The sequence below is a fragment of the Rhopilema esculentum genome, chromosome 11 (assembly GCF_057945365.1).
Source record: "Rhopilema esculentum isolate cy_ngs chromosome 11, ASM5794536v1, whole genome shotgun sequence".
NCBI lineage: Eukaryota > Metazoa > Cnidaria > Scyphozoa > Rhizostomeae > Rhizostomatidae > Rhopilema > Rhopilema esculentum.
Window position 1 is genome coordinate 13375410 of NC_142825.1, and position 27072 is coordinate 13402481.

The window sequence follows — 27072 nt, forward strand, 5'->3', positions numbered from 1 at the left end:
TAACTGTACAAGAGTATTAAGAAGGAAGTAACTAGTACCTTTTTCACTCTATCTCTTAACTTTTAAGTTTGCAAAAGATGGTTATGTCCATTTTGCAAAGCTGATTCAAATATTTGGTTCTTACAGCAATAAGCTGACTTTGTAAGAATTGGTATGATTTTAGGTTACAACGAACACAAATATCTACTAGCAAATCCTACTTTTTCAGTAGATATTTCTATTTATTTATTTTTTTATTTAGTCATTTTTATTTCTTTTTCTCATAAGTTATACCAAATATCTGCAATTTCTATCTAACTGAACATCAATCAGCTATATATATATCTTATAATAAGTTGTAAAGCATTAAGAAAGTTGTTATTTAGAAAGTGCAATCTTTCAAGGAATTATAGTAATCATGAAAGTTAAAGAAACTGAGTACTCATCCTGTATATGGGTCGCATTGCATACATCTAAAGATAAAAAGGTTTCAATATTTAGAACTGCAACGAAACGCTTAGCCCAATTATATTATCTTTATCTGCAGTGCAGGTATGTGTACAGGTTGTTTAAAGATCTTGTCTACTTCACGCCAGACAAGGGGTAGATCTTATGATGAACTGGAAATGTATCTAGTTTAAGCCACTATCACTATCTAATCTACACATTGCTAGAGAAAAAGTTTGTTAAATTGAGTCTTACAGTTGCAAAACAATTCGGCCAAAAATGAACTAACCTTTAAAGATACATTTAGCCAGCCATACTTGATCTTCAGGAAATTAAAATTAATATACATCTATTTCTGAATGAACCTGGTAAGCTAAAGATTTTTCGAAATACATCACATTTAGATTCTACTCTATGGCAATAAATAATGACAAGGCCAAGTAATTTCTAATGGAGGCTACATAGAGGGTAAAAAGAGCCTTAGCTAAGGGTTCTAAGGTGATTCATTTTTTCATTTTCGTTATTTTCTGATCTGGATAAAATCTCTTGAGTTGTTTTTATGCGTGAAATTAAAAATACGAAAAATTAGTCTAAAAAATTGATAGATAACTTCCTTATTTCCCAGGGGGCTCAAGCCCCGGAGCCCCACCCCCTTATTCTGCCCCACCCCCTTATTCTGCCCCACCCCCTTATTCTGCCCCACCCCTTTATTCTGCCCCACCCCCTTAGTCTGCCCCACCCCCTTAGTCTGCCCCTTTGATAGCAATGTTGATCGATTCCCCGAAAGAATTTTGTAGAGGATTCGGAATAAAATTTTCGGAGTATATACATTGTTTACGAGTGTAAAAATGCTTGAATATTTGCTTTGATTTCAGGATATTTGTTTCCTGTAACTGGCTTGGCTTTCTCAAACTGAGGCAAATTTTACTTCGTGTAACGAAAAACACAGCACTATTCACTCTGTTGCCCTCTAGGCCTTCTAGCTAAACATTAACATCGTGCAAAACAAGAATCTTTCTAGAGATGAGTGGTTTTCATTGATTCACAACCCTTGCTTACCACCACAGGCTTACTACCACTCAAAAGTGACGTCATAAAATGTTTTCAAAAGTGACATCTTAAAATATAAAAGTAACCAGCAATTAGCAATCACATCTACGTCATGCACACAATTTTGGTGGCCTATTATTTTTCTCCTCAAAAGTCTTAAAGTGAAATCATAAATTATTTTCACAGCATACTGTTCAACTAGGTGAAGGCCTGAAGGGTTAGCCGTTACTGAATGCTCATAAGCAAGGAACAAATGAGAAGCTTGTTGTTAGCCGTTATCCGACGTTGATACTCTAAGGAGCATGGGTCGTATTGTCCGGGCCCCTGCCTAAATCTGGCGGTGTCTTCAAACAAACTTTTTTAGGTACCAAGCTCTGCTTTCCTAATAGAAATGATCCCTGCCTCCTGATAGTCAATATCTTACTGTCATGAACATTTTATTGATATCAAAAGGAATTATAAAAATATGCTGCGGAGCTTCAATAAAAATTTGAGTACATAACGATTCCGGAATTGTGTTATGCCTTGGACAATAGTACCTTGGATAGAAAGCCATGGAGGGAGGTGTTAGGTGGTAGTTTGGTGAAGGAATCGTTGCACTACAGAAATAAGCTATTTTTAAAACATACTGATTTTTGTCAACACTTACCGAACTATTGGCAAGAAACAGACAAGTTTGTTGTTTAACATTTACGTCAATGATTTGATTGATTTCATCCAAAATACAGAAATTTGCAATTTCGCAGATGACGATACCATTTAGACTTGTGGTAGTTATTTGGATGGAATCATTATAGACATAGAAGAAGATCTATGTCAAGCTCTAAAATGGTTTGAATCAAACAGAAGGGTAGTTAATCCATCTAAAATCCAGAAGATGCTCCTTGGAACCAAACTTGACCCAACAGCGTCAAACCTCTAGGCGTCACAATCGATGCTGGCCTTTAATTTAACCAACATATCAAAATGTCATAAGATAAATCAAAATGTGAAACATTTGCTAGGGTGGCTAACTCCCTAGATATAGGCAAGGCAAAATTACTATACAATTCCGTTCTGCTATCAAATTTCAACTATTGTCCTCTAATTTGGATTTTCTGTGGAAAGCAATGTAATAAGGAGATAAATTGAGTACATAAACGTGCTCTACGCGCGCTGTTTTGTGATTATGAATCCACCTTTGAATGTCTCCTCACAAAGAACAATGAAATAGTCATCCACACGAAAAAATTTACAAAAATTAATGACAGAGATATACAAATCATTAAATCATAAGAGCCCCTCATTCATGAGAGGGTTTTTCGTACAGAGGGAATTGACTAGTAATTTACGAATGAAAAATACGCTGCAACTTCCGCCTACCAAAACGATATCATTTGGGATAAACTCATTGGTATTCTGGAGGAGCATTCTCTGGAACACCTTGCCTGATATTATAAAAAGTGTGGAAAACATATCCAAATTAAAAAAGGCATTCATGCCTGGAAGGGAGACAAATGTAGCTGTAAAATATGTAAATAGGTAGATTAATATTGCACTTTTTTCTTTTCATGCATATAACTATAACATGTTTATTAACTATTGCTCAAACCAACTGTAAATAAAGAGATTATTATTATTATTATGATTATGCGCAATAAAACTTGGACAAAACCCTATCTGCTCTCCTTCTAAAGATACTACGAACTCTTATGATTTTATTTATATATTAAAACTTCTGTAAATTAGCAGACTTGTCACTAGGCTAGCCGATAGTTACTGCCAGTAAAGTGAGATAATTGTTGTATGTAGAAGAATATAAAATAGAAATGTTTTCATTATTATTGTAACATAGTCTAAGAACAGGGGCGGATCCAGAAAAAATTTGAAGGAGGGGCAGTTGGTAGTTGGGGCGCTGAAAAATTTTCAGAAATTGATAATGATTGTACGCTGTATTCAATTTGTAAGGAAATTTTTCACATTAACGTTGTATACTTTGAGGAAATCCTTGAAGTAAATTAACCTAGAAGTCTCAGAGACTTTTCACCTGCTTCTCATTCTTCAAAAGAAGCGCACAATTTCCAAAAAAGGGCGCTAGACCTACTTCAACTCAGCGAGGGAGGGGCAACTGTCCCTAGTTGCCCCTTAAATCCGCCACTGCCTAAGAAAACGATTGAATTATAAAATGGATAAACCTCTAAATAAGAAGCAAGCATTCATTTGTTTTCTGAGCACCTTTGCATATTTATTGGCTTTCATTACTTTGCACCTCCATCTCTATCCAAACAATTTCCAATATCTTTAAAATAAAACGCCATCAACAGCAACTTTAGTGCTATTTCTTAACGATAACATTGCGGTTATTCTTATCAATCATGCAGGAATAATAGCCAATATTAACTCTTTGAGAAACATTTGCACAATCAAACACTTATATACTACTATTGCTACTTTATTTTTATTTGCACTCATGGTAGGCTTTCTTTTTCTACTAATTTATTATTTGATTTCTCTTTCGTTAGAAAATTTATCAGAAACCGACTGCAACGAGAAAAACTGAAAACTAATTGTATTCACAATAACATTTGTATCCCCATCATGATATCATAAAAAATCATTCCATTTATAACCAGCATATAACACTTTCTCAGTCATTTATATGTACTTATAATTTGCATTTGACTTTTCATGAATCTGCTTTTTTTGGGCTACTTTGCAACTCTCAAAAATGGTTTTGCTTCTAGATATTTACTGGTTGGGTGAAAGAATAAATTTTGATTTTGAATCCAAACTGGAACTAAAATTTACATTCCTGTAAATTTGACATAAAATGAGTTGTTAAAAAATTATTATATATACTAATCTCCATACATGTGAAAAGCAATTACTAAAGAATAAAACATAAGATAAAACAAATCTTTGTTTGGAAGTAATTTTAATCTAATGCCAAAATGATGATTTTTCACGAAATTAGAAATAAATTAAACTGTAAGATACACTAAGATACAAGGCACGATACCGGTCTTCTATAATAGCCTAATATTATTGGAAGCCAAAAATATGTAGAGTGAGATATAAAACAAAAATTTAAAGCCGTGGGCAAAAGCATCTCCATGCTTACCCTTTTCTGTCAATCTCATCTGTTTACTATGTTTAGACTACTTTCTTCAATGCCACTGCCCTCATCTGTTGCAAAAATCTTGTCCATTTCTCCAGAAACACAGTCTTTATACAGAAAAGATATACGTACAAATTTATAGTAAGTATCTTGAAAAAAAAGTTTACAGTAATTCTTATTCGAGTAGCTCTCCTTTTGTAGACAGAAAGTAAACGAATTGCAACCTTGATTGCGAAGACAATAATCGTAGCATTGCAATGGTGTATAAACACGATAGTCTTTTGTACTCTCTTCATTTCTGGCAAAGAAATGTATCCCTTTTTTGAACTTCATTTTGCCTATTAGGTTACATGATTTGATCACGCTTTTCTCTGCTTGAACAGTAAGCAGCATATATGCTAACAGAATAGCCAACTTTGGAAAAACAGCCATCTCTCCGAGTAAACAGCAACAAGGCAATACCATTCTCGGATTTGTATTTATAGTATGCTTTTCAAGATCATATTTCAATCCATCAATTAGAAAAATGAATAAAAATGCCCTAAATCATTATTTACGAAATTTTTTCTGATTGAAACCCCACGTCATTTTTTCATTCTTTACAATTGGATTTTTTTCTATTTCAATGAAATATTTATGGCATCAAAATAATAAAACGTGTTTTGCTCAGCTGAAGGACCTAACTCGGTAAGGAACTTTTTGTTTGTTAAAACGTTAATGGTTATCTTTATCTAAAAGAATTTCAAGGCTCTCAATTTCACAATTTTAATAACACAATTTTCATTAATATTATATTTGATGTTTATAACTTTCTAAAGTTGACAGACTATTGTTACAAGTAAACTAACTTTATTAGTTTGCCATTAAGACAAAATAAATCGTAGTGAAACTTGCTTTGCTTAGCTGAAGAGTAAGACATTTTCTAGCTTTTAAAACGTTAATAGTTATTTATATCTTAAATAGTTATTTATATCTTAAATAGTTATTTATATCTTAAATAGTTATTTATATCTTAAATAGTTATTTATATTTAAATTGTTATTTATATCAGAAAGCAAGAAACTAAAAGTGGCTAGTTCTTCTTGAAAAGAAAGATCAAGGCTGACAATTTTACAGTTTATTCTGGAACTGCAAATGGAACATAGAGCAATCCTGTTCCACACAAAAATATGTAAAATTGTGAAGCTACAATGAAGATGTAATAAACAATGATAAATATAAACAACGTAATCCAGAATTATGATTGTCGCATTTTGCATTCTTTCAAACTGAAGATGAATAAGGCTGCATTTACACAATGCCAGATTACTCACGTATCGGATTACTTTTCATATCAGACAGGAGTCCCGTTTACACGGCCCCGCATTAATCCGATACGTCCCGCACCACTTTTGCGGTGTGAAGTCACTCCGCTGTGAAAGTGGTATGAAAAGTGATCCGATACGTCCTGTACCACATTCCATCTCGTGTAAACGAGTGAATCCAATACGCTTTCACTCCGGAACCTCGTTCTGAATCTCAAGGAAGTTCTCATCAACGGATTCTACATCTTTACCCTTCGGGTGACGTTCGCCAAATACTATTTTATCTTGTCATCATTCGACATTACATGTTTTCAATCCTTTCCCCCGAAAATGAATTCACATATGCCTTTACCGATTCAGCTTACATTTTCTTCTTTTATGTCACTGGCCAGCACTCATATTCTATACTAAAGTGATAATTTTTTCCCGAGACCTTCCTCTCCTCAGTAGCCTAATGAAATCACCAGAATTTTACATTGCTAAAAATCGAAACAAAAGAAGTTTCCTGCCCAGTGAATAGCAGAGCGTTGTCGTGTAAACAGGATGAAAACGGTATGAATATAAATCCGGTATCTTGTAAACGCAGTCTAAATGGTATGCTTTTCATATCGGATAGCTGAGACCAATCCGATATGAAAAGCAACCCGGTATCGTGTAAACGCAGCCTAAGTAGAGCTTCTTTGTTTGTGCAAAGATTGAGTTGACATTATGCACAAATGTGAAGAAAAAATATAGGTTAAAACGTCATGACATTATGACCTTTTTAAAATATGACGTATAAACGTTTTTAAATATGAGTTACTGAAAATTGCAAACAAACAGGCACCTACGAAGGAGAAAATGATACGCGGGAAACCATCTCCGTGGCTTACATTGGAAATAAAAAATGCTATGAATGAGAGAGACTACAACTTAAAAACAGCAAGACGAACAAATGCTGAAGCAGACTGGCTGTCATACCGTAGAGCTCGAAACTTTGTGACACATACTATACGACAATCAAAAGCTCGTAATTGCCGCAACCTTCTACACGAAACCTGTCATCAACCAAGAGACTTTTCGAAAAGCATTAAAAAGTTTTACCCAATAAAACCAAAATCGACTGAGTTACCATCAATGATAAAGATACACGGTGAAAGAACGCGTGATAAAACAACCATCGCAAAATGATTCTGCAAATTTGTTTCTACAGTTGGATCAAAACTACAAAATCAGGTTTCGCCGCTATGCAATTCAGCTTGGAAAATCTACAGAAACAAACGCATACAAAATATGATGCAATTACCAGCAACATTTTGCTTCAAACCAAGCTATCCATCATCAATAGGGAAACAACTTAAGTCACTAAAAACATCAAAGGCGATTGGTCGAGACAACATACCTGGCAGAATGCTAAAGGACGCATCCAGAGAATTAGCAATACCATTATGCTTTTTTGTGAATGTAAGCATGAGCACTGGTACCTTTCCAACTGCTGAAAAAATAGCAAAGGTGACACCAATCTACAAGTCTGGGGAACGTTCAATCTTTGACAACTTTCGCCCAATATCCATACTGAAAATGAATGATATTGTCAAAAGTCGTTGAAAATGGCGTCAGTGAACAAATGATTGATTTCTTTGAAGAAAATAACCTGTTATATGAACACCAGTACGGTTTCAGAAGAAATAGGTGTACACAAGACGCTGTTCTCTACTTACATGACCATATTCGTCAAAAAATTAGTGACAAAAACCTAACTGGAGCATTATACATAGATCTAAAGAAAGCTTTCGACACGGTGAGTCATTCATGTTTTCTCAGTAAACTACCATATTATGGCATCTCTGGTGTCGAGCACCAATGGATCTCAGATTACCTTTTCAACAGGAAACAGTATGTAACGTTTAACAACAACATCCAGTCTGAGCCAGAATCAATTACTTATGGGATCCCGCAAGGCTCTATATTGGGCCCTCTGCTTTTTGTCATCATAATAAATGATGCTTATCAATGCCTTGACAAATGCACAATGTTGATGTACGCAGACGATACGGTGCTGCTATTCTCTGATTCATCAAGCAAAAGTATCGAGGAAACCCTAAACCATGAAGGTGAACAGCTGTTTCAGTGGTTTATGGAGAACGATCTGATTCTGAATCTCAAACCCGGTAAAACGGAGCTAGTTATCTACAAGCGGCAAGCGACAAGCCATAACTTTCCCCGGTAAAGCGGCAAGTTATGGATATCTGGGCATAACATTTGACAAACATTTTACAATGTCAGAGCAAACAACAAAAGTATACAAGAAAATCACCAAGCGCCTAAACCTTTTAAAAAGAATACGTGAAAATCTCAGTCAGGCTGCAGCTTCTGCCATCTACAACAGTATGATTGAGTCGATAGCCTCCTACTCTGCTCCAATCGATCTTGGCATTGGTCCTTTCCTGGACAAACTCACCAGATTACAAAACAAAGCTCGTAGGGTAATAAATTGTGCAAGTCAACAATTACCGTCGAAAAGATCAAGCGTTGAAGTGTAACTGAAGTTTTCAAATATCTACACGGACTAAAGAAAAACCAGTCAACAATCGATTTTACGTTCTTCGATCACTCAGTTCATACGAGAGGAAATGGTAATCGACTTGTAGTACCCAAATTGGACAATGAAGCAGGAAGAAGGTCGTTTTTTGTAGAAGGTGCACTTGCCTTCAACATGTTACCAGTAGAATTGAGGAAAAAACGCTCTATCTGCAGATTCAAACGGAACTTGACTAATTTTACTTCTTACTTCTTTCTCTCCTACACTCTATGGACTCTTAGATTTGGTTTAAACTATGTATTTTAACTGATTTCTTGTTTTTTATTATATTTTCTTAAGATTTGTATAACTGTATGTACAGCAGGTCCTTCATTGATAGCAGAAATGTAAATTTTCTGAAAAAAGCCAACCTGTTATAATATGATTTTGGGCAATAATAATAATAATAATAAACAATATGACTTATATAACCTTCCAAATTAAGCAACTTAGCGAGCCATCAAGGCCTTATTCAATGGTCAGAAACCAATGAAATAAAACTTCAAAATACTGGCAACTTTGTCACTTCAAATTTTGGAAATGCTACTTTTTGAAATATCAGAAACACTAACTTTTTACTTTAGAGTCTCAAGACTTTTTTGAGTTTTGGGAATGTTTTGAACAGTCATGAAACATTTGTGAGCCTTCCCAAAATTTCATCAAATACTTTTGTAAAAGGATCTTAAAATATCAAATAATAGAATTAAAAACGTTGGCCACAAGGTTTGATAAAGAAGATAATCATTATTGGCATTGTATTTTGTGAATAGTGGCATATTTATGGCTGAATTTTTAAGAAGAATTCTTCAATTTTATTAGGAAACTTTGGTGTGCATTTATTATTTTTATAATAAAACTGCTAATTTTATCCAGCTTGTTCATATTCCTAAAACGTTGTTCCTGAATATACTCGTCAAGTATTTTTGATTTCTTTAAAATCTGATATGGTTTCAAGGGAACATCGCCCACCTACAAAAAGAAAACCACGAAATGAAACAAGGTACATCAGTCGTGAAGTTCTCTGATATTAACGTCACGAGAAATGCAAATGCCGAAAAGGAGATAAAATATGCCAGCTGAAGCTGAACAACATTTTCATGATATTCTTATAAATTTGATTAGTCTGAATATTCTTGTGAACAACTTTCTTTTAAATAAAAAAAGTGTATCCGTTTATCAAAAAATTCTTTGTCTTTTCATTTAATGAGGAGATGAAATTAACAATTTATTAACAAAATAACATATTTATTTTATTTTAACAATTTACAGCATAATTTTTTCCAAAAACACCATCACAATAAAAGGTGAAATTTAAGACTTGTCATACAATTAATTGCCGTGTGAGCTTTCTTGCGAAATATCCAAAATGTTTCCAACCATTAAGGTTACGGTAAACATTTTTGACACGATATTTCGTTTTTTCTCCCTAAGATCAAAACTATTAACGGAATCAGATTAAATTACATCATTCGATGCACAAGAATGTGGCGATTCCAACCATATGTAAACAACTGGCAAAGATTGTAAAATGATACTTTCCATGCAAATTTGTTGCTTAAATGAGTGTACTACCTTCAAATTCTATTTTATACCCTTGCGGTAGAGGTAACGAAATCTCAGATTGTGTCTCAGATTTTTCAAATTCCTCCTCCCCTTGAAACTATAGCCTGTCAAAAATTGGCAAACAATTTTTCTTACCTCTCATAGCTGTATTTGGCTGTAAAAGACGGACCAGAGCAAATACAAAAATTTTGAGACACTTTTTGCTTACCCGACATCTGTCCTGGCCGTGTGCAAAGTTTTGAGCCATTTGATTGGTTTCTTGGGTACAAAATAGCTTTTTCGTACCTGTATGTAGACGAATCGTAAGTCCGGAGAAAACGGTATTTTACTGATCGCACGTGTAAGGTACACTCGTAAATCACAGAGTAACCCGGGTCAAGTGACTTGAAGCTTCAAGATCAAAAGGCCTGTTTAAACAAACACGCCGTACGATGGGTACATGGATGTGCCATGCGATATTGTAAAAGAGACATGCCACCACAACCGCAAAGCAACGATAATCGTCTTAACAGATTAAGAGATTTTCAGGCCTCAACTAAAAGTTCTGACAAAGAAATTATGGAAACCTTCGTTTGCAAGGGATTTTTCCTATTTTCAAAATTTCTGTTAATTTCCAATTTTTGTATCATTGTGTGCCTTAAAAGTTCGGCTACTTGAATGTGAACAAATCGAAAAATTGATGTTTTCATCCAGAAAACGTTTACCGTAACCTTAAGTCCGTTGCCGTGCCAGAAAATTTCAACAAAGGTGTTTAGCCTATTTTTCTAAAAAAATAACAGCGAGGAAAACTAACAGTCTTGGACACCCAAGTTCGATAAAAGTGATTCTAAGTTCACCTTAATGAGATTTTGCAACTTTTTGCAAAGACAAATTTTTGTAAATATTTTGTAGGTACTTTTATCATCATTTTTAAATTTTCATGCTTTTGTAGATGTCGAAATTCTGTAGAAATAGACAAAAATCTACAAAGTTCTGGCATTTGCCTTTTTAAGTATCAACACATCATTTAACTACTGTTTTATAACTTGCCGCTATTTCTACTTTAGGATGTGCAATAATTTTTTCTCGCTAAATATAGAGAGGCATATTTTTAGCTTATAAACTTTAATGGACGATTGAATTTGATTTTAAATTTTATTTCATAATTTCATAGAAAGCTAGCCTGTTGAAAGGTGCAACTCGGAATGGGTACTGGGCGCATCCTTTTGAAAGTATCATGAGAAATATCGGAAACTCCCTGGTACTGCGTGATTACCGGGTACAAATAGGTAAAAAAAGTGAAAAACGGCAAGTAAAACGGTGTGACTTCGTACATTTAGGTGAAAAGTAAGCGGTTGCTGATTCGTCAAAAACTAAGAACCAATCAAACGCGTCTTATCCAAAACTATTACACTTTTCTATTCTATCTTCAAATTTTGCACTACTAAAGGCTTATCTATTAACTACTGAAACGTTCACCGATAAGACATCTACTTTAATCAATATTAACATTGATATTAATAACTATATCAGTTAGAGTAAACAGACTGGTGTTAGCCATCTTTATTGAATAGTCTCGTTTTATTGATTACATAACAGAACAGATGATCGTAGAATTTTTGTGTACATTGGAGCGGCGATCAATGTAGTCACTTAATAAATCCATCCATCGATTAAAGTGTCATTTCCAACCAGTGCTGTGTCTAATTTTACGTGCAGAGAACACGGGGCCAGAGAGAGACGATGTGCCTATCGCGTGTCTTGATTCTAACTGAACTGAACTAAACTAAACTACAATACAGGGCGTCAGGGGCGGATCTAGAAATTATTCTGAGGGGTTCTAAAACGTAAGGCTTGGTAACCCAGGGTGTTGCTATGCACAAACTCCGTACCCCTGCTAATAAGCCATAATGAAATGAAAGCCTTCCATAAACTAAAAAGCCTGGATGCCTTGATTTATATAGTAATTTTTGGTTTCAGCTTTTATGCCAATTGAACGCAATTTGCAGTTCGCCCCTCTTATATTCACTTAGGGTACAAAAGTATAGAAACTGTAGTCAAATATGATATGATGGCCCGCAGTGGCAAAAGGCCCGAGCCCACAGATTTTCAAAGCAAAATTTAATTTTTGACTCTTTGCAGCCATTTATTAGAACTTGATCAGCTTGACCAAAATAATAACGTGGCTGGTGGAATGAAGCCCTTGAAGTGCAGTGCAAAAGTTGAACACAGGGATTCAAACACAGCATGCATCGCCAAACCGAAGGCCCTGAACGTTTCGCTATGGGCCTGGCGTTTTGAGTATTTTTATGTATTTGAAATTCTTAGAGAAAAAAGGATTCGCAGGAATATAAGTAGGTATAAAAAGGAAACCCCTTTTGGTCAATGATAGTAAGGGCAAGTTTTTGAGATGTTTTTTATGTAGTTCTTGAATGATTAAAAAAAGAATAACAAGGGCTCGGGCAAGCTTTATCCTCTGAATATAAATCATACCTCATGGTCTATGAATAAGACATGAAACACGGAGTTGAAACTTGAAACCGTTCTGTTATATAAACCACAGCGTTTACAAGTTCTGCCGTTACAGCATCGAGCATCAGGTAAAGATCGTCAAAAGATCCACGAAAACATATTGCAAATTTGCGCCTAAGCATTCGTCGCGTGCTGTATCATAATTCAACTCCCCCTGGTCAACCTCAACTCCCCCTGTTCAAGCTCAACTCCCCCTGGTCATGAAACCACTTATACATTTGACTGTAGATTGAAGCGAAGAAACTCCCCCTGTTTTGTCGGTATTCTTTGATGTTTTGGATTTTTGAAATCCATGGGTTCTCGCGCCAAAGTTTAGAACCCCTCGACCTGGCACCGTGATTGGCTAGATTCACTTCCACGGGTGCAGAAACTCGTATAATTTACAGGCCACGGGTTCCTTAAAGTGCATATGACACGAAAATTTTTATTCGCCCCCAACACGTAATCGAGTATGCTGATCACGAAAATCACCATAAAATTTTCGAAAAACAAACACTTTCGTAATTACAGCTGTTCCAAGGTCGATTTTTGCTTCAATTTCTGTCACAAGGGATTGGGTCGAGTTTGACAGGAAGTGACGTAAAGTGGTTGTGTTAGTGAAAATTTAGATTGCTAACTAACAAGAAAATATACGGCGGAGTTTTACCTGCGAGTTTATGAACATGTCTCACGGCAAATATTCAAGCTCGAGGGCGTCAGTTTTTGACGAGAGTGAAGGGGAATAGCTTTTAGGTGCTGCTGATGGGCTTTTTTTGCCTTGCAAGAACGAACCAGTCTTTTTTCTGCGGATAATTCAGACGAGGAACCAGTCGAAGCTGGCATGGCTCGAAGCTGGCATGGCTCGAAGCTTTCATGACCGGGCAGAGGACGAAGATGGAATACAAAAATCCCAACTGCGTGATCAATGGGGAGGAATTATTACTTTGAGTCAATGGTGAGTGAAATAAGTTGTCATTGTGTTTTTAGTGTTATAAATTCAGTATTCTCTGTACATCTCTGCTGTTTTTAGGCCACCATTCCCTGATCATAGCGGCCTGGCCTATTGCGTTGTATGGGCGAATGAAGAAAAAGTTTTACAAATACTGTCTAGTTTTTATACTGTAAAAGTTATCAATTCTTAGAATTAGTAAATTTAATATTTTATTTTCATTAAATCTGGCAGAAATAAGTATACCATATACATATAAAATATATATGTAATGTTAGGATCCTGCCGATTCTAAAGAATGTAAGAGAAACTCAAATCAACCATTATATTAAGTCATACAATGTTTTTGTTCAATAGGTATCTCTGTGCAATGGCATACAGTCTTGGTGTCTGTCAGAGACAAACGTAGATACTTCAATTCCAGAACTTCTGAGAGATTCAAAACCTTGTTGATGCCAAAGCAACTCCATCTGTGCAGAGCTTCCGTTAACGCTGCTTGCCTGTGAAGAACGAGGAACACAAATTTCAATGTTTACATTTAACAACAAACATGATCCAAGATTAATTTTTTTGGTCTTGACCAAGGCTGACCAAGTCAAAGACCACTATTTCTGTTATACAGAAACGACTGAGTCCGTGATTTAATTGAAAGTTTTTATATAATTTTTTGTTACTTGATGACTTCTGTTTATTGTTGATGACTTCTTGATGACTTCTGTTGATTCTTACTTGCATTTTGAATCTTTATCCCATAGAATATCATTTCCCTGCTTCTTAAATATTTCTTGAGTTGCCAACCCCCTGCTTTTTTAGGTTCCAAAACCTTTTTCGCTTTTGTATAAAATATTGAAGTAGTTTACATTTGTTTAAATGGTTTAAAAAATAACTGCAAAATTGAATATTTGGGTTATTTTTATGTATTAAAAACGGTGATATGGACCCCACACAGAGAGACAAGGAGTCCCTTTTTTCCATAAAGCGAGTGCCCCCGGTGTTTTCGACGTATCTCAGGTGTTACACAATAGAACGTTGTTAGGCAGTTATAAAAAACAATAGGAAACTTATTACTCACCATGCTTTTTTCATTCTTGCTTCGTTCTTTGTCTTGTTTTGGTTTACGAACTGAGGGTAGAGCATCACGTCGAAAAAATGTTTTGGTATTTTCGGTGTCGAAACCAGGAGGAGAGGGAAATGTACGGGAAAAATCAGTCGGAAAAAGGTGATCTTGAAAAAGATGATGGCTCGATATCTTTACGCTGCATTTTTAATAAGTAATGCCAAGCGGCGAACTTCTGTTGGGGCAGGTTTTCCAGGATGGCAGTCAAGCACAACGGTATCTTCCTCAAGGGGGTATTCGTTCCATAAAGTCATGCACAACACTTTATTTCAATTTTTAACATTTTATAATGAACCAAAAAAATTTTCTAAATTACTTTCCGGCCTTTGATGGCATTGCTTGAGTTAGCTAAATAAAACTTATGACAATTATTGAGGAAAAAAATCTTTAGGGGGACAACAGTAGTGCCCGCACATAGTGAAACCATACAGAAGCCTTGTTCTATTCAACGGATACACAACCACTTTACGTCACAGGGGTCACGTGACCACAGGCTCGACCGCGTTTTTCTTGTGACACATTTTAGCTCGAGTGGGTGTTGGAAAACCCCGTTTTTTGGGGAAAGTAAGTCGCAAATGAAAAAACTAAGTTCACCATCGTTACCAGCGATGTTTCTTTGATGATTTAAGCGAATAAAAATTTTCGTGTCATATGCACTTTAAGTGGCTGGATATAAGAAGAGACAATGCTTTCCGAGTCTGTAGAATGCTATACAGGACAACCAGGGGGAGTTTCATAACACTTCAATGCATGGACTGAAATAACAATGTTGAACAGTTGTGAGACGGGGCATTGAAGCGGAAATAACAATTTCAGGAGATGTGCATACTTCCCGGTATTATTTAAATGGTTTAAATAATAATAAACAAAATTGCGGTAGAATAAGCTTTAATCCCCAAAAAGTTTTTTCTCAAATCTGAGGGGTGCTCGAGCCCCCTTCGCACCCCACTGGATCCGCCCCTGCCGGGCGTATAGACATAAAGTGAAGGGACGCTTCGAAAGTGTTGTTGATTACGTTACTGTGGATACGGAGACAATGGAAGGGTTCCATTTTATCAATGTCAATGGATGACATTGATAAAATGGAAGACATGATTACGTTCGGCAATGGTCACTACAGAGTAACAGCCATCATAAAAGTTTAGCTCAGAACTTTTTCATAATGATATAGGTAGGAAAGAAACAGAACATTATCACATAGAATCGTGTCTTTATAATCAATTCATACACATTAGTATCGATAAGGTATGATACTATTGTTAAAGAAACGTACAAATTTAGTTGAGCGTACTCTGTTTATCTATTTCACAAAAAGCATCAGTGTTTAGATATCAGAAATAGAAATGAAAAGAGTGCTATCTGACAAAACACGTCATCTCGAAGAAAATGTGAGGATTTCTTTGACAAGGAATAAAAAAATTCAAGTCAATATGTGATGAATAAACATTTGTAGAAGGTGAAGGCAAAGAATGTTCTTAAAAGTAAGTCGTCGCATCGAACAAACACTTTCACGTCGTAGGTTAGCCTGCGTCACAGACCAAAAATTCCGTGAAGAGACACAGGCTACTTGTAGGGAAGATTTTCAAGGTTAAGAAAAACAAGCTGGTGTGAAGTTTTTGGTCTGTGACGCAGGCTAGTAGTAGGTAAGATTTTCAAGGTAAAGAAAAACAAGCTGGTGTTACCAGCATGCATTAATTACAAGCAGAGATCATCAAATACAAACACAGCTTTTCACTTCATAATAAAAGGTGTTACTTGCAGTTGGTCATAATATTAATTGTGAAATTCCTAAGCAACGAATCCACCAGTAATGATGCGTTTAATTGATAATGAATGAAGCTTACTTCAACAACAAAGAACTGTGATCAACATTCCAAATAACAGTATGTCAAAACAGGTTATGGAACTGAAGCTAAAGAATAATAAGAAACCTGAACACGCGAAGCATTCATGTGAATTTTGGATGAATTCAACGTAAAAGGTGCTTATTGTAAGGGCAGCTTACAAGTTTCATATTAATACATTTCCAACGCTGGTGGGTACACGATGGAGACATACTTAACTTTTCGCTTGTTCTTTTCGTTGATGCTATCTTCCATGATAGGGTGTCAAATTGTGGAAAGCAGACAGTTTGAGGTATCAAAGACATATTACATTCGTCATTTTCATGGGAAGTGCGTAGAGTACGATGAGGTACGTCAGGTGCTGGTTTACGGTCGACTTTGCCGAGAAAAGTTCGAATGGCAAGATGGAGTAAGAATGGTCCACATACCAACAAAGAAATGCATCACTGTCAATGCCACAAGCGATGGAAGTTTCTTGTCCTTGTCAAGCCAATGCAGTGGTACAAACAGTTTGTTCCAATACGATGAAAGCAATCGAGTGATTCGGCAGCTTTACTCTAACAAATGTTTGCATCCAGAAACTGGAGATGGTGATCCTGCAATTAATACTGCAATTGTCCTGAAGCCAGGTTGCGATGGAAACACCAACAAATTCTACTTCAGAAAGAAAGCCTACTATATCATCCGGCACTTTGGTGGACTATGTTGGGTTTATACCTCTGAAGAGAACCTGATCAAACTGAGGGATCTGTTGGCTTGTGATCGCTTTGAGTATGTGAATAATTACCATTTGAGGCACGTTGAAACTGGCAAATGTGTTATTTTTTCAAGTTCATATCTGCGACTGACTGACGACTGTGAATCTCTAGAAACAGTTCACAAACTCAACCAGTTTTCTTTACTTCAAAATGGTCCAACTGATTGTATACATCCTTTAAATGGAGCTTTATATCCTGCCAATGGCAATTTGCTTACCCTAGAGAGCAATGGATGTACTGATGAAGACCGCGCGAGATTTTTCTTCCACGATGATAAAGGTATTCTGATTCAGTGATATTTTGTTTATCTTGCAATTCCCATTTCTTGGGCTTGACATGTAAAATTTTCTTTTTATTAATTTTCCCACCCATACTTTTAATATGCGTCTTATTCACTTTGGGTAAACACAACATCTTGCTAAGAAAAGTGATGCTTACAATGTCTATATATTACATAGCCACATGTGTATAAACGTATATTACATAACGATTCCAATAATTTGTTACTAGTTGTTTTTTACTTATCTTCCTATGACTGTAACCATGATAATATTTTACTTTCTTATCAACTTTCATAGTTGTGGTCATGTTTTAATATTTTTTTTTCAAAAACTGAAGGTAGATGGCAGACAGCAGAAATCAACTAAAATAATTCCGTAGGTATGGCAACAACGATACGCGCAAAACCGATGCAAAACTAAAGTCTTTTTCGACCGGGGTTGAATGTCAAATTTTGTTAGATGTCAAATAATGACTTCTGTAACAGGGCCAACAAAAACCGTTTCCTTCTGACATCCTTGTTTTCTTTGTTATCTTCTTATTGCAACCGTCTAATAGCATTTCTCAAGGCCTTCGCATTCAATCATTATCCGCGAAAATCTTTCTGTCAGGCTCTGTTCTCAACATGCGTAAGTTACAAATCAAGTAGCAAGTTGTTTGTAACGAATAGGTCAATTCAAATGCGGTCGCAGGCAGAATTTGTAACCAAAATCAAATTGAAAGCTATTTGCTTCATCTACATCTGCAACCTTAAATTCCATTTCTGTTGGTGATCTCTCAAATGTTTATGGATACTACCACACCAAATACATTGCTCCCACAAGATATCATTCCAGGACTCCCGAGATATACGAATTATCAATACTCTTCCAGTGTTGACCTTTTTTAAGTCTCTTTGCCAAGTTCATAAACTTTGTTCTTGATTTTTGAAACATGACCATACGCCTGCTCTTCTGAATACTTCCCTCTTTTCCCTTGTCAGGGCTATTCATTAGGGTTCCGTGCCATTCAGATTTCTGGGCCTTTTAAGGATCGGGGTATTTTAGCGTTCCGTGCTTCTCTCTATCACCACAAGCAAAAAGATCATGCAACAAGGGATGTAAACGCGAGAGAGTTGATTCAAAAATTGATTTGCAAACATTTCTACATGGATTTGCGGACGCTAATAAATTTGAATACTTTAAAATGATAATGCTAGAGAGATCTTAAGTGTTTAAAAAACATAATTTCATTGTCACTGATCAATTAGACATTTTTCTGCTTACTTTTAGACATACAGACAGTAAAGGTCATTTCTGAATCATGCTTGGACGCCACTTGCGGAAGTAGCAGAGGTCACGTGATAGTTAATGGCCGCCAATACAGCTTGAACACACGTGGTATCAATGTTGTTCTCTTTGATTACCGGAGTGGTTTGCTTGAGTATAGAAAAACGTACGATATCTATGGGGTTCTCTCCTCAAGGGATCTTTTAGCTACTTTTTTGAACAATCTTCCTTCAGGAAAACTACTTTTGATGGCAGCAAGGATTGCAGTTAACATAAATAGTAATTTAGCTCTTGCATTACAAAAGGTTGGTGTTTCTGCAACGTTTGCAACTACACCAGTTCCAAGAGTCTATATGTCTCTGGCATATGTTGGCTATACAGGACAGGTGAGAAAAGATTGGGAGAAAACTGTAAACAAGATTGGAGGATCAGGGGCTTCAATTATCGAAGTTAGCATCAAAACTTTTCATGAACGGGATGGAATTGATGATTGCTCAAATGAACTTGGAGTGAGAACCAGGAAAATACCGGATTCTAGGTTTTATGCAAAGACTGTTTGGGGAAATGATAACTACCACAAACCGTATCTAGCGCGACTACATTACTATGGTCCGGGTTGGTGTTCGTACTACAATACTCCGGTATCCGAATATTTGCAAGTTGATCTTGGGACGATGATGATTTTAAGTGGTGTTGCGATTCAGGGTCACGGCTCTTACTATGACCACGCTGTAACAAAGTTCAAAATTGAATACAGTAAAAATGGAATAATTTGGCAATTTTTCAAGAGCGAGCAAGACTCCATTTTAGAGTTTACAGCTTTAAGAGAACGCAATATTTATGAGACAAGGGTTAACTGGTTTCGAAATCTCAAAACAAGATTGATCAGAGTAGTTCCCACAGCAAGATCAACCACATTAAGCATTAACTGTATGAGAATAGAACTTTATGGATGTGCTATATCGAAAGGTTTCTTGAGTGTCGAATGGTCACCATCGTCAAGTTTTTCTACAAATGACGATTTCAAAGGATCAGTCTTTGCATTTGGTACAATAAAGAACAATTTAACAGTAGGAATATCGATGGCATCCAGTAACAAAAGCCTTGCAAATATACTTGACCTGTTTCACTTTGACAAAATGAATGCATCGACAACGCTTGATAACGGAACAGTCAAAAAAGAAAGCGGTGTGGAGAATTTAGTCACAGACAAGATGAGAAAAATTTACAGTGCTGCATTTCTTCAATTTAACATCGTTAAAGAAAATTATTACGCTTTTGATCTTGAAATTGCAGGCAAGGTAGGTATCTCATTAATATTGCATTCTTTTTTTCAAAGCCTTTGTTTAAGGTTGTGGGGGTGAATGTTCGACGAAGGGTATGTTTTTAATCAATAATACTATGTTAATAACTTGGACTATTTTTCTAATTAAAATAAAGATATAATATAAGAAAATTTGCATTCAATAGATTGGGGGTTATAGTATCAAGCATAATCAAAACCAATCAATAACAAAAAAGTTTTTCGCGAAACAAGTTTGATTATCAGTTGATTACCAGTTGATTATTTTGAAAAATCAAATGTTAAGAACATATGTAGGCCAATTGGGTTATCACTTAAGACCTAAAACTTCACACAAAGACATTTGAACATATATTTTAAGGAATGTGACTGTATAGAGCCAACTCTTAAGAGATGCTAAGTTTCTTGTATATTATAATTTGATTATCTACAAGGTTGAATTCATTGTGACCGGTCCATAGCCAGTCGCAATTAACTTAATTTTTTGCTCAAATTTGGGCAAGGCCCACGGAGCATATAGCAGAATGAGGGGGCTAAAATGATTTTAGAAGGGTTTCATCGTTTTTTGGAAACATGTTGAAAACCAAAAGGAAAGCAGTACTTTTAATGATTATGAGTACATTTTTGAAATTAATGAAAGTGGGCTAAATTCCCGCCGCCCTCCCCCGATATTTTCGCTCCCTAAAAATATTTGAAAGTCTGTTGGCTTCAAAAAGGAAGCAGGATTGAAATATATAGATGATTAGATGGTTTGGGTTAGGGTAACCTTAGCCTTGTCACTGCACATTACAATGGATTGTGGGCCCATATGACCCTAATCAACCCTGTCCAAAAGGCCAGTCTACATTGCCATCAGTGATGTTTAAAGGAATAAAGGATCGTTATGTATCTATTTGATTGAAAAATATATCAAAAGTAACAATTATATTCGTTGGAATACAGATTTCTTATTGAACAATTTTTTGCAGGTCCTTGATGCAGAACTAGCCACAGGAGAAAGACAGGCTGTCATCAGTAATGAAAATGGTGATGGAATCCTTGTGTTCTCATCACCACTTCAAATCAAAAGATTGCATCCCGACAAAAGCATTCTTCAATTAAATATCACAAAACAAAACTTCCAATCGCTGACTGATGATAGCTTCCTCAACCTTAATCTATCCGTGTCCCATTTGCTGGGAAAAAGCAACTCAAATGCTTATGGTGTTAGTCTCATGATTTATTTCAACAGCAAGTTTCTTCAGTTGAAATCACTGGCATTCGTCAACACAAGTCGCTTCAGTCTACCCCCGTCCAGAAACACAACCACGCCTGGGTTTTTTATGATTCAAACTGATACACTGTGGCTGCTGAACAGGCAGGAATTTTCGATAATACTTCAGTCAAAATATCCAAAGTCTATAACAAGAGGAGAAAACTGCAATGAAGATATCATCATTGATTTTGCGTATAAGAACAACTTGGCAAAATTCAATGGAAATGCGAACTCGACTTTAGAGAGGATTGTGCCATTCAAATGCAAAATTAACCAGAGTAAAGATATCAGAGTGAAGTCAGTGAGGTTGCCGTCTCCTGAATTCAGTATGGTTTATGACGATGTGAATCAGCAACTCTTTTTCTGCTACCAAAGGAAAACATACATGACCAGAACCTCTGCAGTTTGTTTTTCACGAGAAAAGAACAACACGTTTTGGAAAACCATTCCTTACATTTCAGTGGTAACCGGAATTGATGTTCAAAAAAGAGTGATTTATGGGTTAGAACGAGTAGGGAAGTCATATGTCAAATCTCCTTATCCGTTTGCTCTTTACAGCCAGATAGAGGACACTGAATGGACATCAGCTAAAGATCAACCTCAAATGAGAGCCTCTTTGAACTGTTTGTCTCTTTCTCTATTACCCCAATCAGCTTCTGATCCGTATATCTTCAAAGTGGATGGTAAACCAGTTTTTGCGGCAACATCAAACGGAATATTCTGGAAATTAAACGAACTCTCGTGGCAAAGAACAGTTTTTTGGAAGTAATTTGCATGACATAGCTACTTTAAAATATCCGTGGCTATTTCATTATTCGTAGATACATTTGTGCATTTGACTGCATCGTATATATTTTGCATTGCGTATAGATCGTTCACTGCATTTGATTAAAGACAGGTTTCCAAAATTGATTTATGCAGGAAGCAGCCTATCCATATATACTGTTTTGAGAATAACTGACAGGTATTTACGTTACATATTTCGTGAATGCCCTTTATATGTATCTCTGGGTCATTTACCCAGTGCTGAGGAGATGGGGGGTCAGGGGGATCACTGACACGGGGCTCTTGGCTTTAGAGGCCCATAAATGATAACTCAATTGAAAAAATTTCTTAGTAATAATTCAGTCTTCCCATCAACATTAACATAACATAATATAAGAGAAAATAATGACAAAGGTCCATGAAATCGTTGCCTGTCTCAGTGTTAAACATTATTTTGTTAAGAATTTCTCGTCTTTGTTGGCTAGGGCTAAAGAAATTCAAAAGCTTCTGAATGTTACCAAAAATGTGATTGCAGGGCAACATACAGGGCAATATGTATATCATACAGATTCGCACTATGGCATTCGCATCTATTTGCAGTAGTGGTCCAATCTCGGTTGTGGTCCAATTTAGTTAACGAATTGAACGTTTTCCATTTTCTAAACTTTAAAACTTTAAGAAAATTACATTCTCATGCATTATGGTGCTAAGATATCAGTAATGCTCAAATTATATCAAACAGTGGATCAGGTATGGTAAGTATCATATTTCGATTGTATTTAAGAAGTGCGAGGTTGAATGAAGCAGTGCGATATGGAAGGAAACAGAATAGACAGTTGCCTAAAGTATTAAATGTACCTGTGACAAATCATATTTCTTCCATTAAATATCTCTAAATCTTGTGCCTAACCCACTTGTTTTTTATTCTCAGTTATTTAAACGTATCATCTTGTACCTGTTATTTTCTATTTATTTCTAATTCACAGGAGGGGTGAGAAATTATCTCTATCAACACCGTTAGACATTCGATCGACAGAAAATTATAAAGTATTCAAAGCTAAAATTAAACAGACGGATCTTACTTGCACGTGTAGACTTTGCACACCATATATTTCTAGTATTGAATACTTGCAAACATCGTGAATTTTCTTAGTTATATTTGTTATTGTTACAAGTTGGTGTTAATTAGCTGCTTATTAGCTGGTATTTTGTAAACCAACATTAAATAAAGTGAATAAAAAAAATGGATTTTCCGACAAAAATCTAACAAGCTTCTATATTTTTCACATATTTTTCCACATAACATAACGACATCAGAACTGAAAAATAGATCTTTTGATATATTGAATATTCTTATGTTTATTTAGATTCAAATTTTTTCTATCAAAACATAGCATTTAGATAAACATAGACAATCATGTTAAATTTTTGAAAAGAGCAGAGGTTTTCAGACAAAATAGCAGTTTAGCTCTACAGTGGTGTTTTTGCTCCCTCTGACCCCCTATATCTACACCATTGCCACCGGCGCAGTTTAGCCACAATGGCAATTTTAGCAACCAAAATATCCACCCTAGCAGTTTAAGCAACCACAATTTTCAAAGATTTCTGGGGAGCATTCCCCATACCTCCTAGAAGCGTTTGCCTTAGGCATGCCTTATAATTAAAATTTTGTCCTGACCCGGGGCCCATAAATTTTTTCCGCGACCATGGATTTACCAAATATGGTTTTCAAAGAAATCTGTCTGATCCGAAGATTGATCATAGAAAACGACTCTCCGATTATGAGAGCCATAATAAGTTTTCTTATGAAAATCGTCTATCTCCAAAGAGCGTAAAGACTAACTAACGAACTAACTAAAAACTAACTCAAATCGTACAAAAGCTGCTTTTATACCATTTTAAAAGAAAAGTTCGACAATAAACAAGAAATCACACAAATTAATAGATTAAGCAGTTACGAAGGAATTTCGCTCTACAAATTACAAAGGAATGACGCAACATCTCTATTATTAGTTCATTACGAAGCTTATTGTTACGAAGTTTAATAATTAATTTTTAATTTTTCATTCATTTCATTCATTTCTAATTATTTAGGCTCGGTAGCCCCGTCAGTCCATGAGAACTGCTTTTCAAGGGGCCTTGGCACTATAGATACTACGAAAAAGAGTGGTCACTTATAGTTAGTTTTTGATTCTTCTCTTAAAGGTGGCAAGGGAAGGTGCCTGTTGGGCATCAGGTTCAAGTTGGTTTCAAAGTTTAGGTCAGCGAAAAGAAATAGCTCTCTGCCCATTGTTTGTTTTCCGAAAGGGTAGCGAAAGATCGGTATCGGTATTTCTCAGTTTTCTAACATTTCGAGTCGAATTATTTTCGAACAGGTTGGAAAGGTACTCTGAGACAGGACGAGCCCATTTAACGATTTGTCCATTGTTGTAGCTGTTTCGCTTCTAATAATGTCATCTATAATTGGCCAACCCAAACTGCGAATCAGTGGCATAGCAGGCACATCAATTTTTCTTTTAACTACTATTTTAGCTGCTCGATTCTGCAGCTTTTGCAACGATTGCAGTTTAGTCACCCCACAGCACCCCCATACCGAACAGCAGAACCGAAAATGGGGCTCGACGAAACCCCGGTACGTTTTAGACACTTACATTACTAGCAAGGATGTAGTCGTATAATTTTAACACGGGGGGCTGTATGAAATTTCTAAGCTTTTCTTTTCATGTAGTAATTGCAATTTGAGCATGAAGAGGGTTGATCTTTTTTCTGATCATTGGTTGAGCAGACAGGCAGGTACATTAATTGTTTCAGCGGGCAGCTGAGATCAGAACATTGATACCATGCAAAGGACTGGGGAAAACTGCATTGCATATTAGGGGCAAAATGTTTATATTGCTCAGGGGTTTAGTGAAAGCCGCCACCATGGTTGGCGGCAAAAAGAATTTTGAACTATGATATTTTTAGAATGGCCAGAAAATGCATATAAAATATTTATAGCAACGATAAGAAAGAACCTTATTTTTAAAATTAATGACCCATTGGTTGGATTTTGAAATGACCAATTTTCTCTTGCGTTAACAAAAGAGGAATTTTTCTATCTATATATGTCAAACTTTGTGCATATGTGCATATTATTTATATGAAGTTTGCAAAATGCGTTTAAATCTGTCAGTTGTTCTCTTTTCTTTTCTGGTTTAATCGCTAATAGCTTACCTTTGGTAAAGTAACAATTCTTCACAGCTTTCTTTGCGTTACATGATTCCCGGCTGAGCCCCCATTTTTTTTCGAAAATTTTAACAAGGGGTGCCGCGCCCCCCCCCTGAGCCCCCCACCACTACGTCCCTGATTTCTAGGCACTACACTCATTTTTTCTATAAGAAACTTGTTATAAGAAACGAGTACTGGCCAGTCAGAAAAAATTAAGAAACTTCAGTACTCGAAGCAAATAAATTAAGAAACTATTAAATCGTGATAAAACTGAGAACAAAGACGTTTTGTAAAATCCAAGAACATTATCGCCCTGTTGGCTTAGAACTTAATCTTAATACAGCGTGATAATGGAAGCGAATTTCTTGACATTATAAACAATGTCACAAACATTTCATAAAATCATTCGTGGCATCAAAATTAAGAAACTCGTAAAAAACAATGAGCATTGAAGTTTCCAGGACATCAAGAAACTGGAGTACTCAACATCGACCATTGCTTCTTATAAAAAAATTAGTGTATGTAAGTGTTCATTCTTCCACATAATAATTTTTTTGAAACATTCGCAAGGACCCCTCCACGGCTTATTGATTTTGCTGATCAAATTTATATTGTGGATGAGATTATTCTGGATATGAGTTATTCTTGATATGTTTGCATTCGAGGACATCCTAAATTCACAGTTGCGCGACTGGATTTTATTTTTGCCTCCTCCCTGCCGTGCCTCCTCCCATCTGAGCCTCCTCCCTGCTGAGTGTTTTGGGATTGTTTGTGATTGACATACTCATTTGTCACCTTGCCGATAATGGAAATGTGAATGTCATATCAAAAGATAAGAAGCGTGTACACGACGCGACGACTTGGGTCTGCCCGCGGGACTGCCAATGTTTGCCGTCGAAAATTTTATCCATGAGCAAACGATGATTGTTTTAACCAAAACCAGATTTAAACTTACCGACAAAATCTCAGATTTGCCGTATCTCGCCCCCCCCACACCCTCAGAAATTCGCTACTGGTTCAAATAAAGTTTATTACCTTGCAACTATTGCTTCAAATCGTCCAGTTCACTGTTTAGAATTTGATTTATATCTGCTAAGCTCGAAGAAGAGTAAAAAATACTGGTGTCATCGGCGTACATTGTCATTTTTTTCAGAGAGAACGGAAGATCATTGATATAAATCAGAAACAATAAAGGGCATAGACATGAACCCTTGGGGACTCCAAAGTGAATATCTTTGGTTTTAGGACATAACCCATTTACTTTGCAGAACTGCTTTCTTGTGGCTAGATATGTCGTAAATGATATGCAGAATAGCTAGGTTTTCAACACCATTCTTTCTCAACTTCGTAAGTAAAATGTCATGGTCTCCGGTGTCAACTGCATTTTTGAGATCAATGAAAATATTCTTCAGGATTGTGCAAGAAACTAGGGTCATTCCACCAACTTTCATTAAGCACCAAAGCTGTAACGGATAGTCCCCTACTCAGTAAGTCAGCAGGGTTTTTCTTCGTTTGAATGTATCTCCATTGACTGTTTTCAGTTCTTGATTGAGCCAATCCAATCCGATTGGCAATAAACGGCTTTAACTTTCGACTTTGGTTTCTTATCCACCACAACACATTCATAATGTCACTCCAGAATCTCACGTCTTGTAACTCCATTTTCAAAGCGCCAGCTATCCTTTCTGCCAGTTTTAATCCGAAAACAGCTCCTAGCAGTTCCAGTCTTCGGATACTTATCGATTTTAAAGGAGCAACTCTTGCCTTGGACATGATAAGACAAGAAGAATATTCCCCTGACTCGTAAACAGACTGTAGGTAGGCAACTGCACCATTA

General features: G+C 36.1%; 1 protein-coding gene and 1 long non-coding RNA gene across 2 annotated transcripts; both read left to right on the forward strand.

The window, feature by feature from the left end:
• Positions 1–13346: 13346 nt before the first annotated feature.
• LOC148959024 (uncharacterized) lies at positions 13347–14411 on the forward strand. The gene is made up of 2 exons (XR_016144268.1): positions 13347–13445; positions 13797–14411. It is a non-coding gene; the product is annotated as an uncharacterized LOC148959024 (long non-coding RNA).
• Positions 14412–15676: 1265 nt separating this feature from the next.
• On the forward strand, positions 15677–25159 carry LOC135694013 (uncharacterized). The gene is made up of 3 exons (XM_065212641.2): positions 15677–17437; positions 18709–20006; positions 20977–25159. Exons 1-3 carry the CDS (start codon positions 16603–16605, stop codon positions 22030–22032), a joined length of 3189 nt encoding a protein of 1062 aa, XP_065068713.2. The 5' UTR covers positions 15677–16602; the 3' UTR covers positions 22033–25159.
• Positions 25160–27072: the final 1913 nt, after the last annotated feature.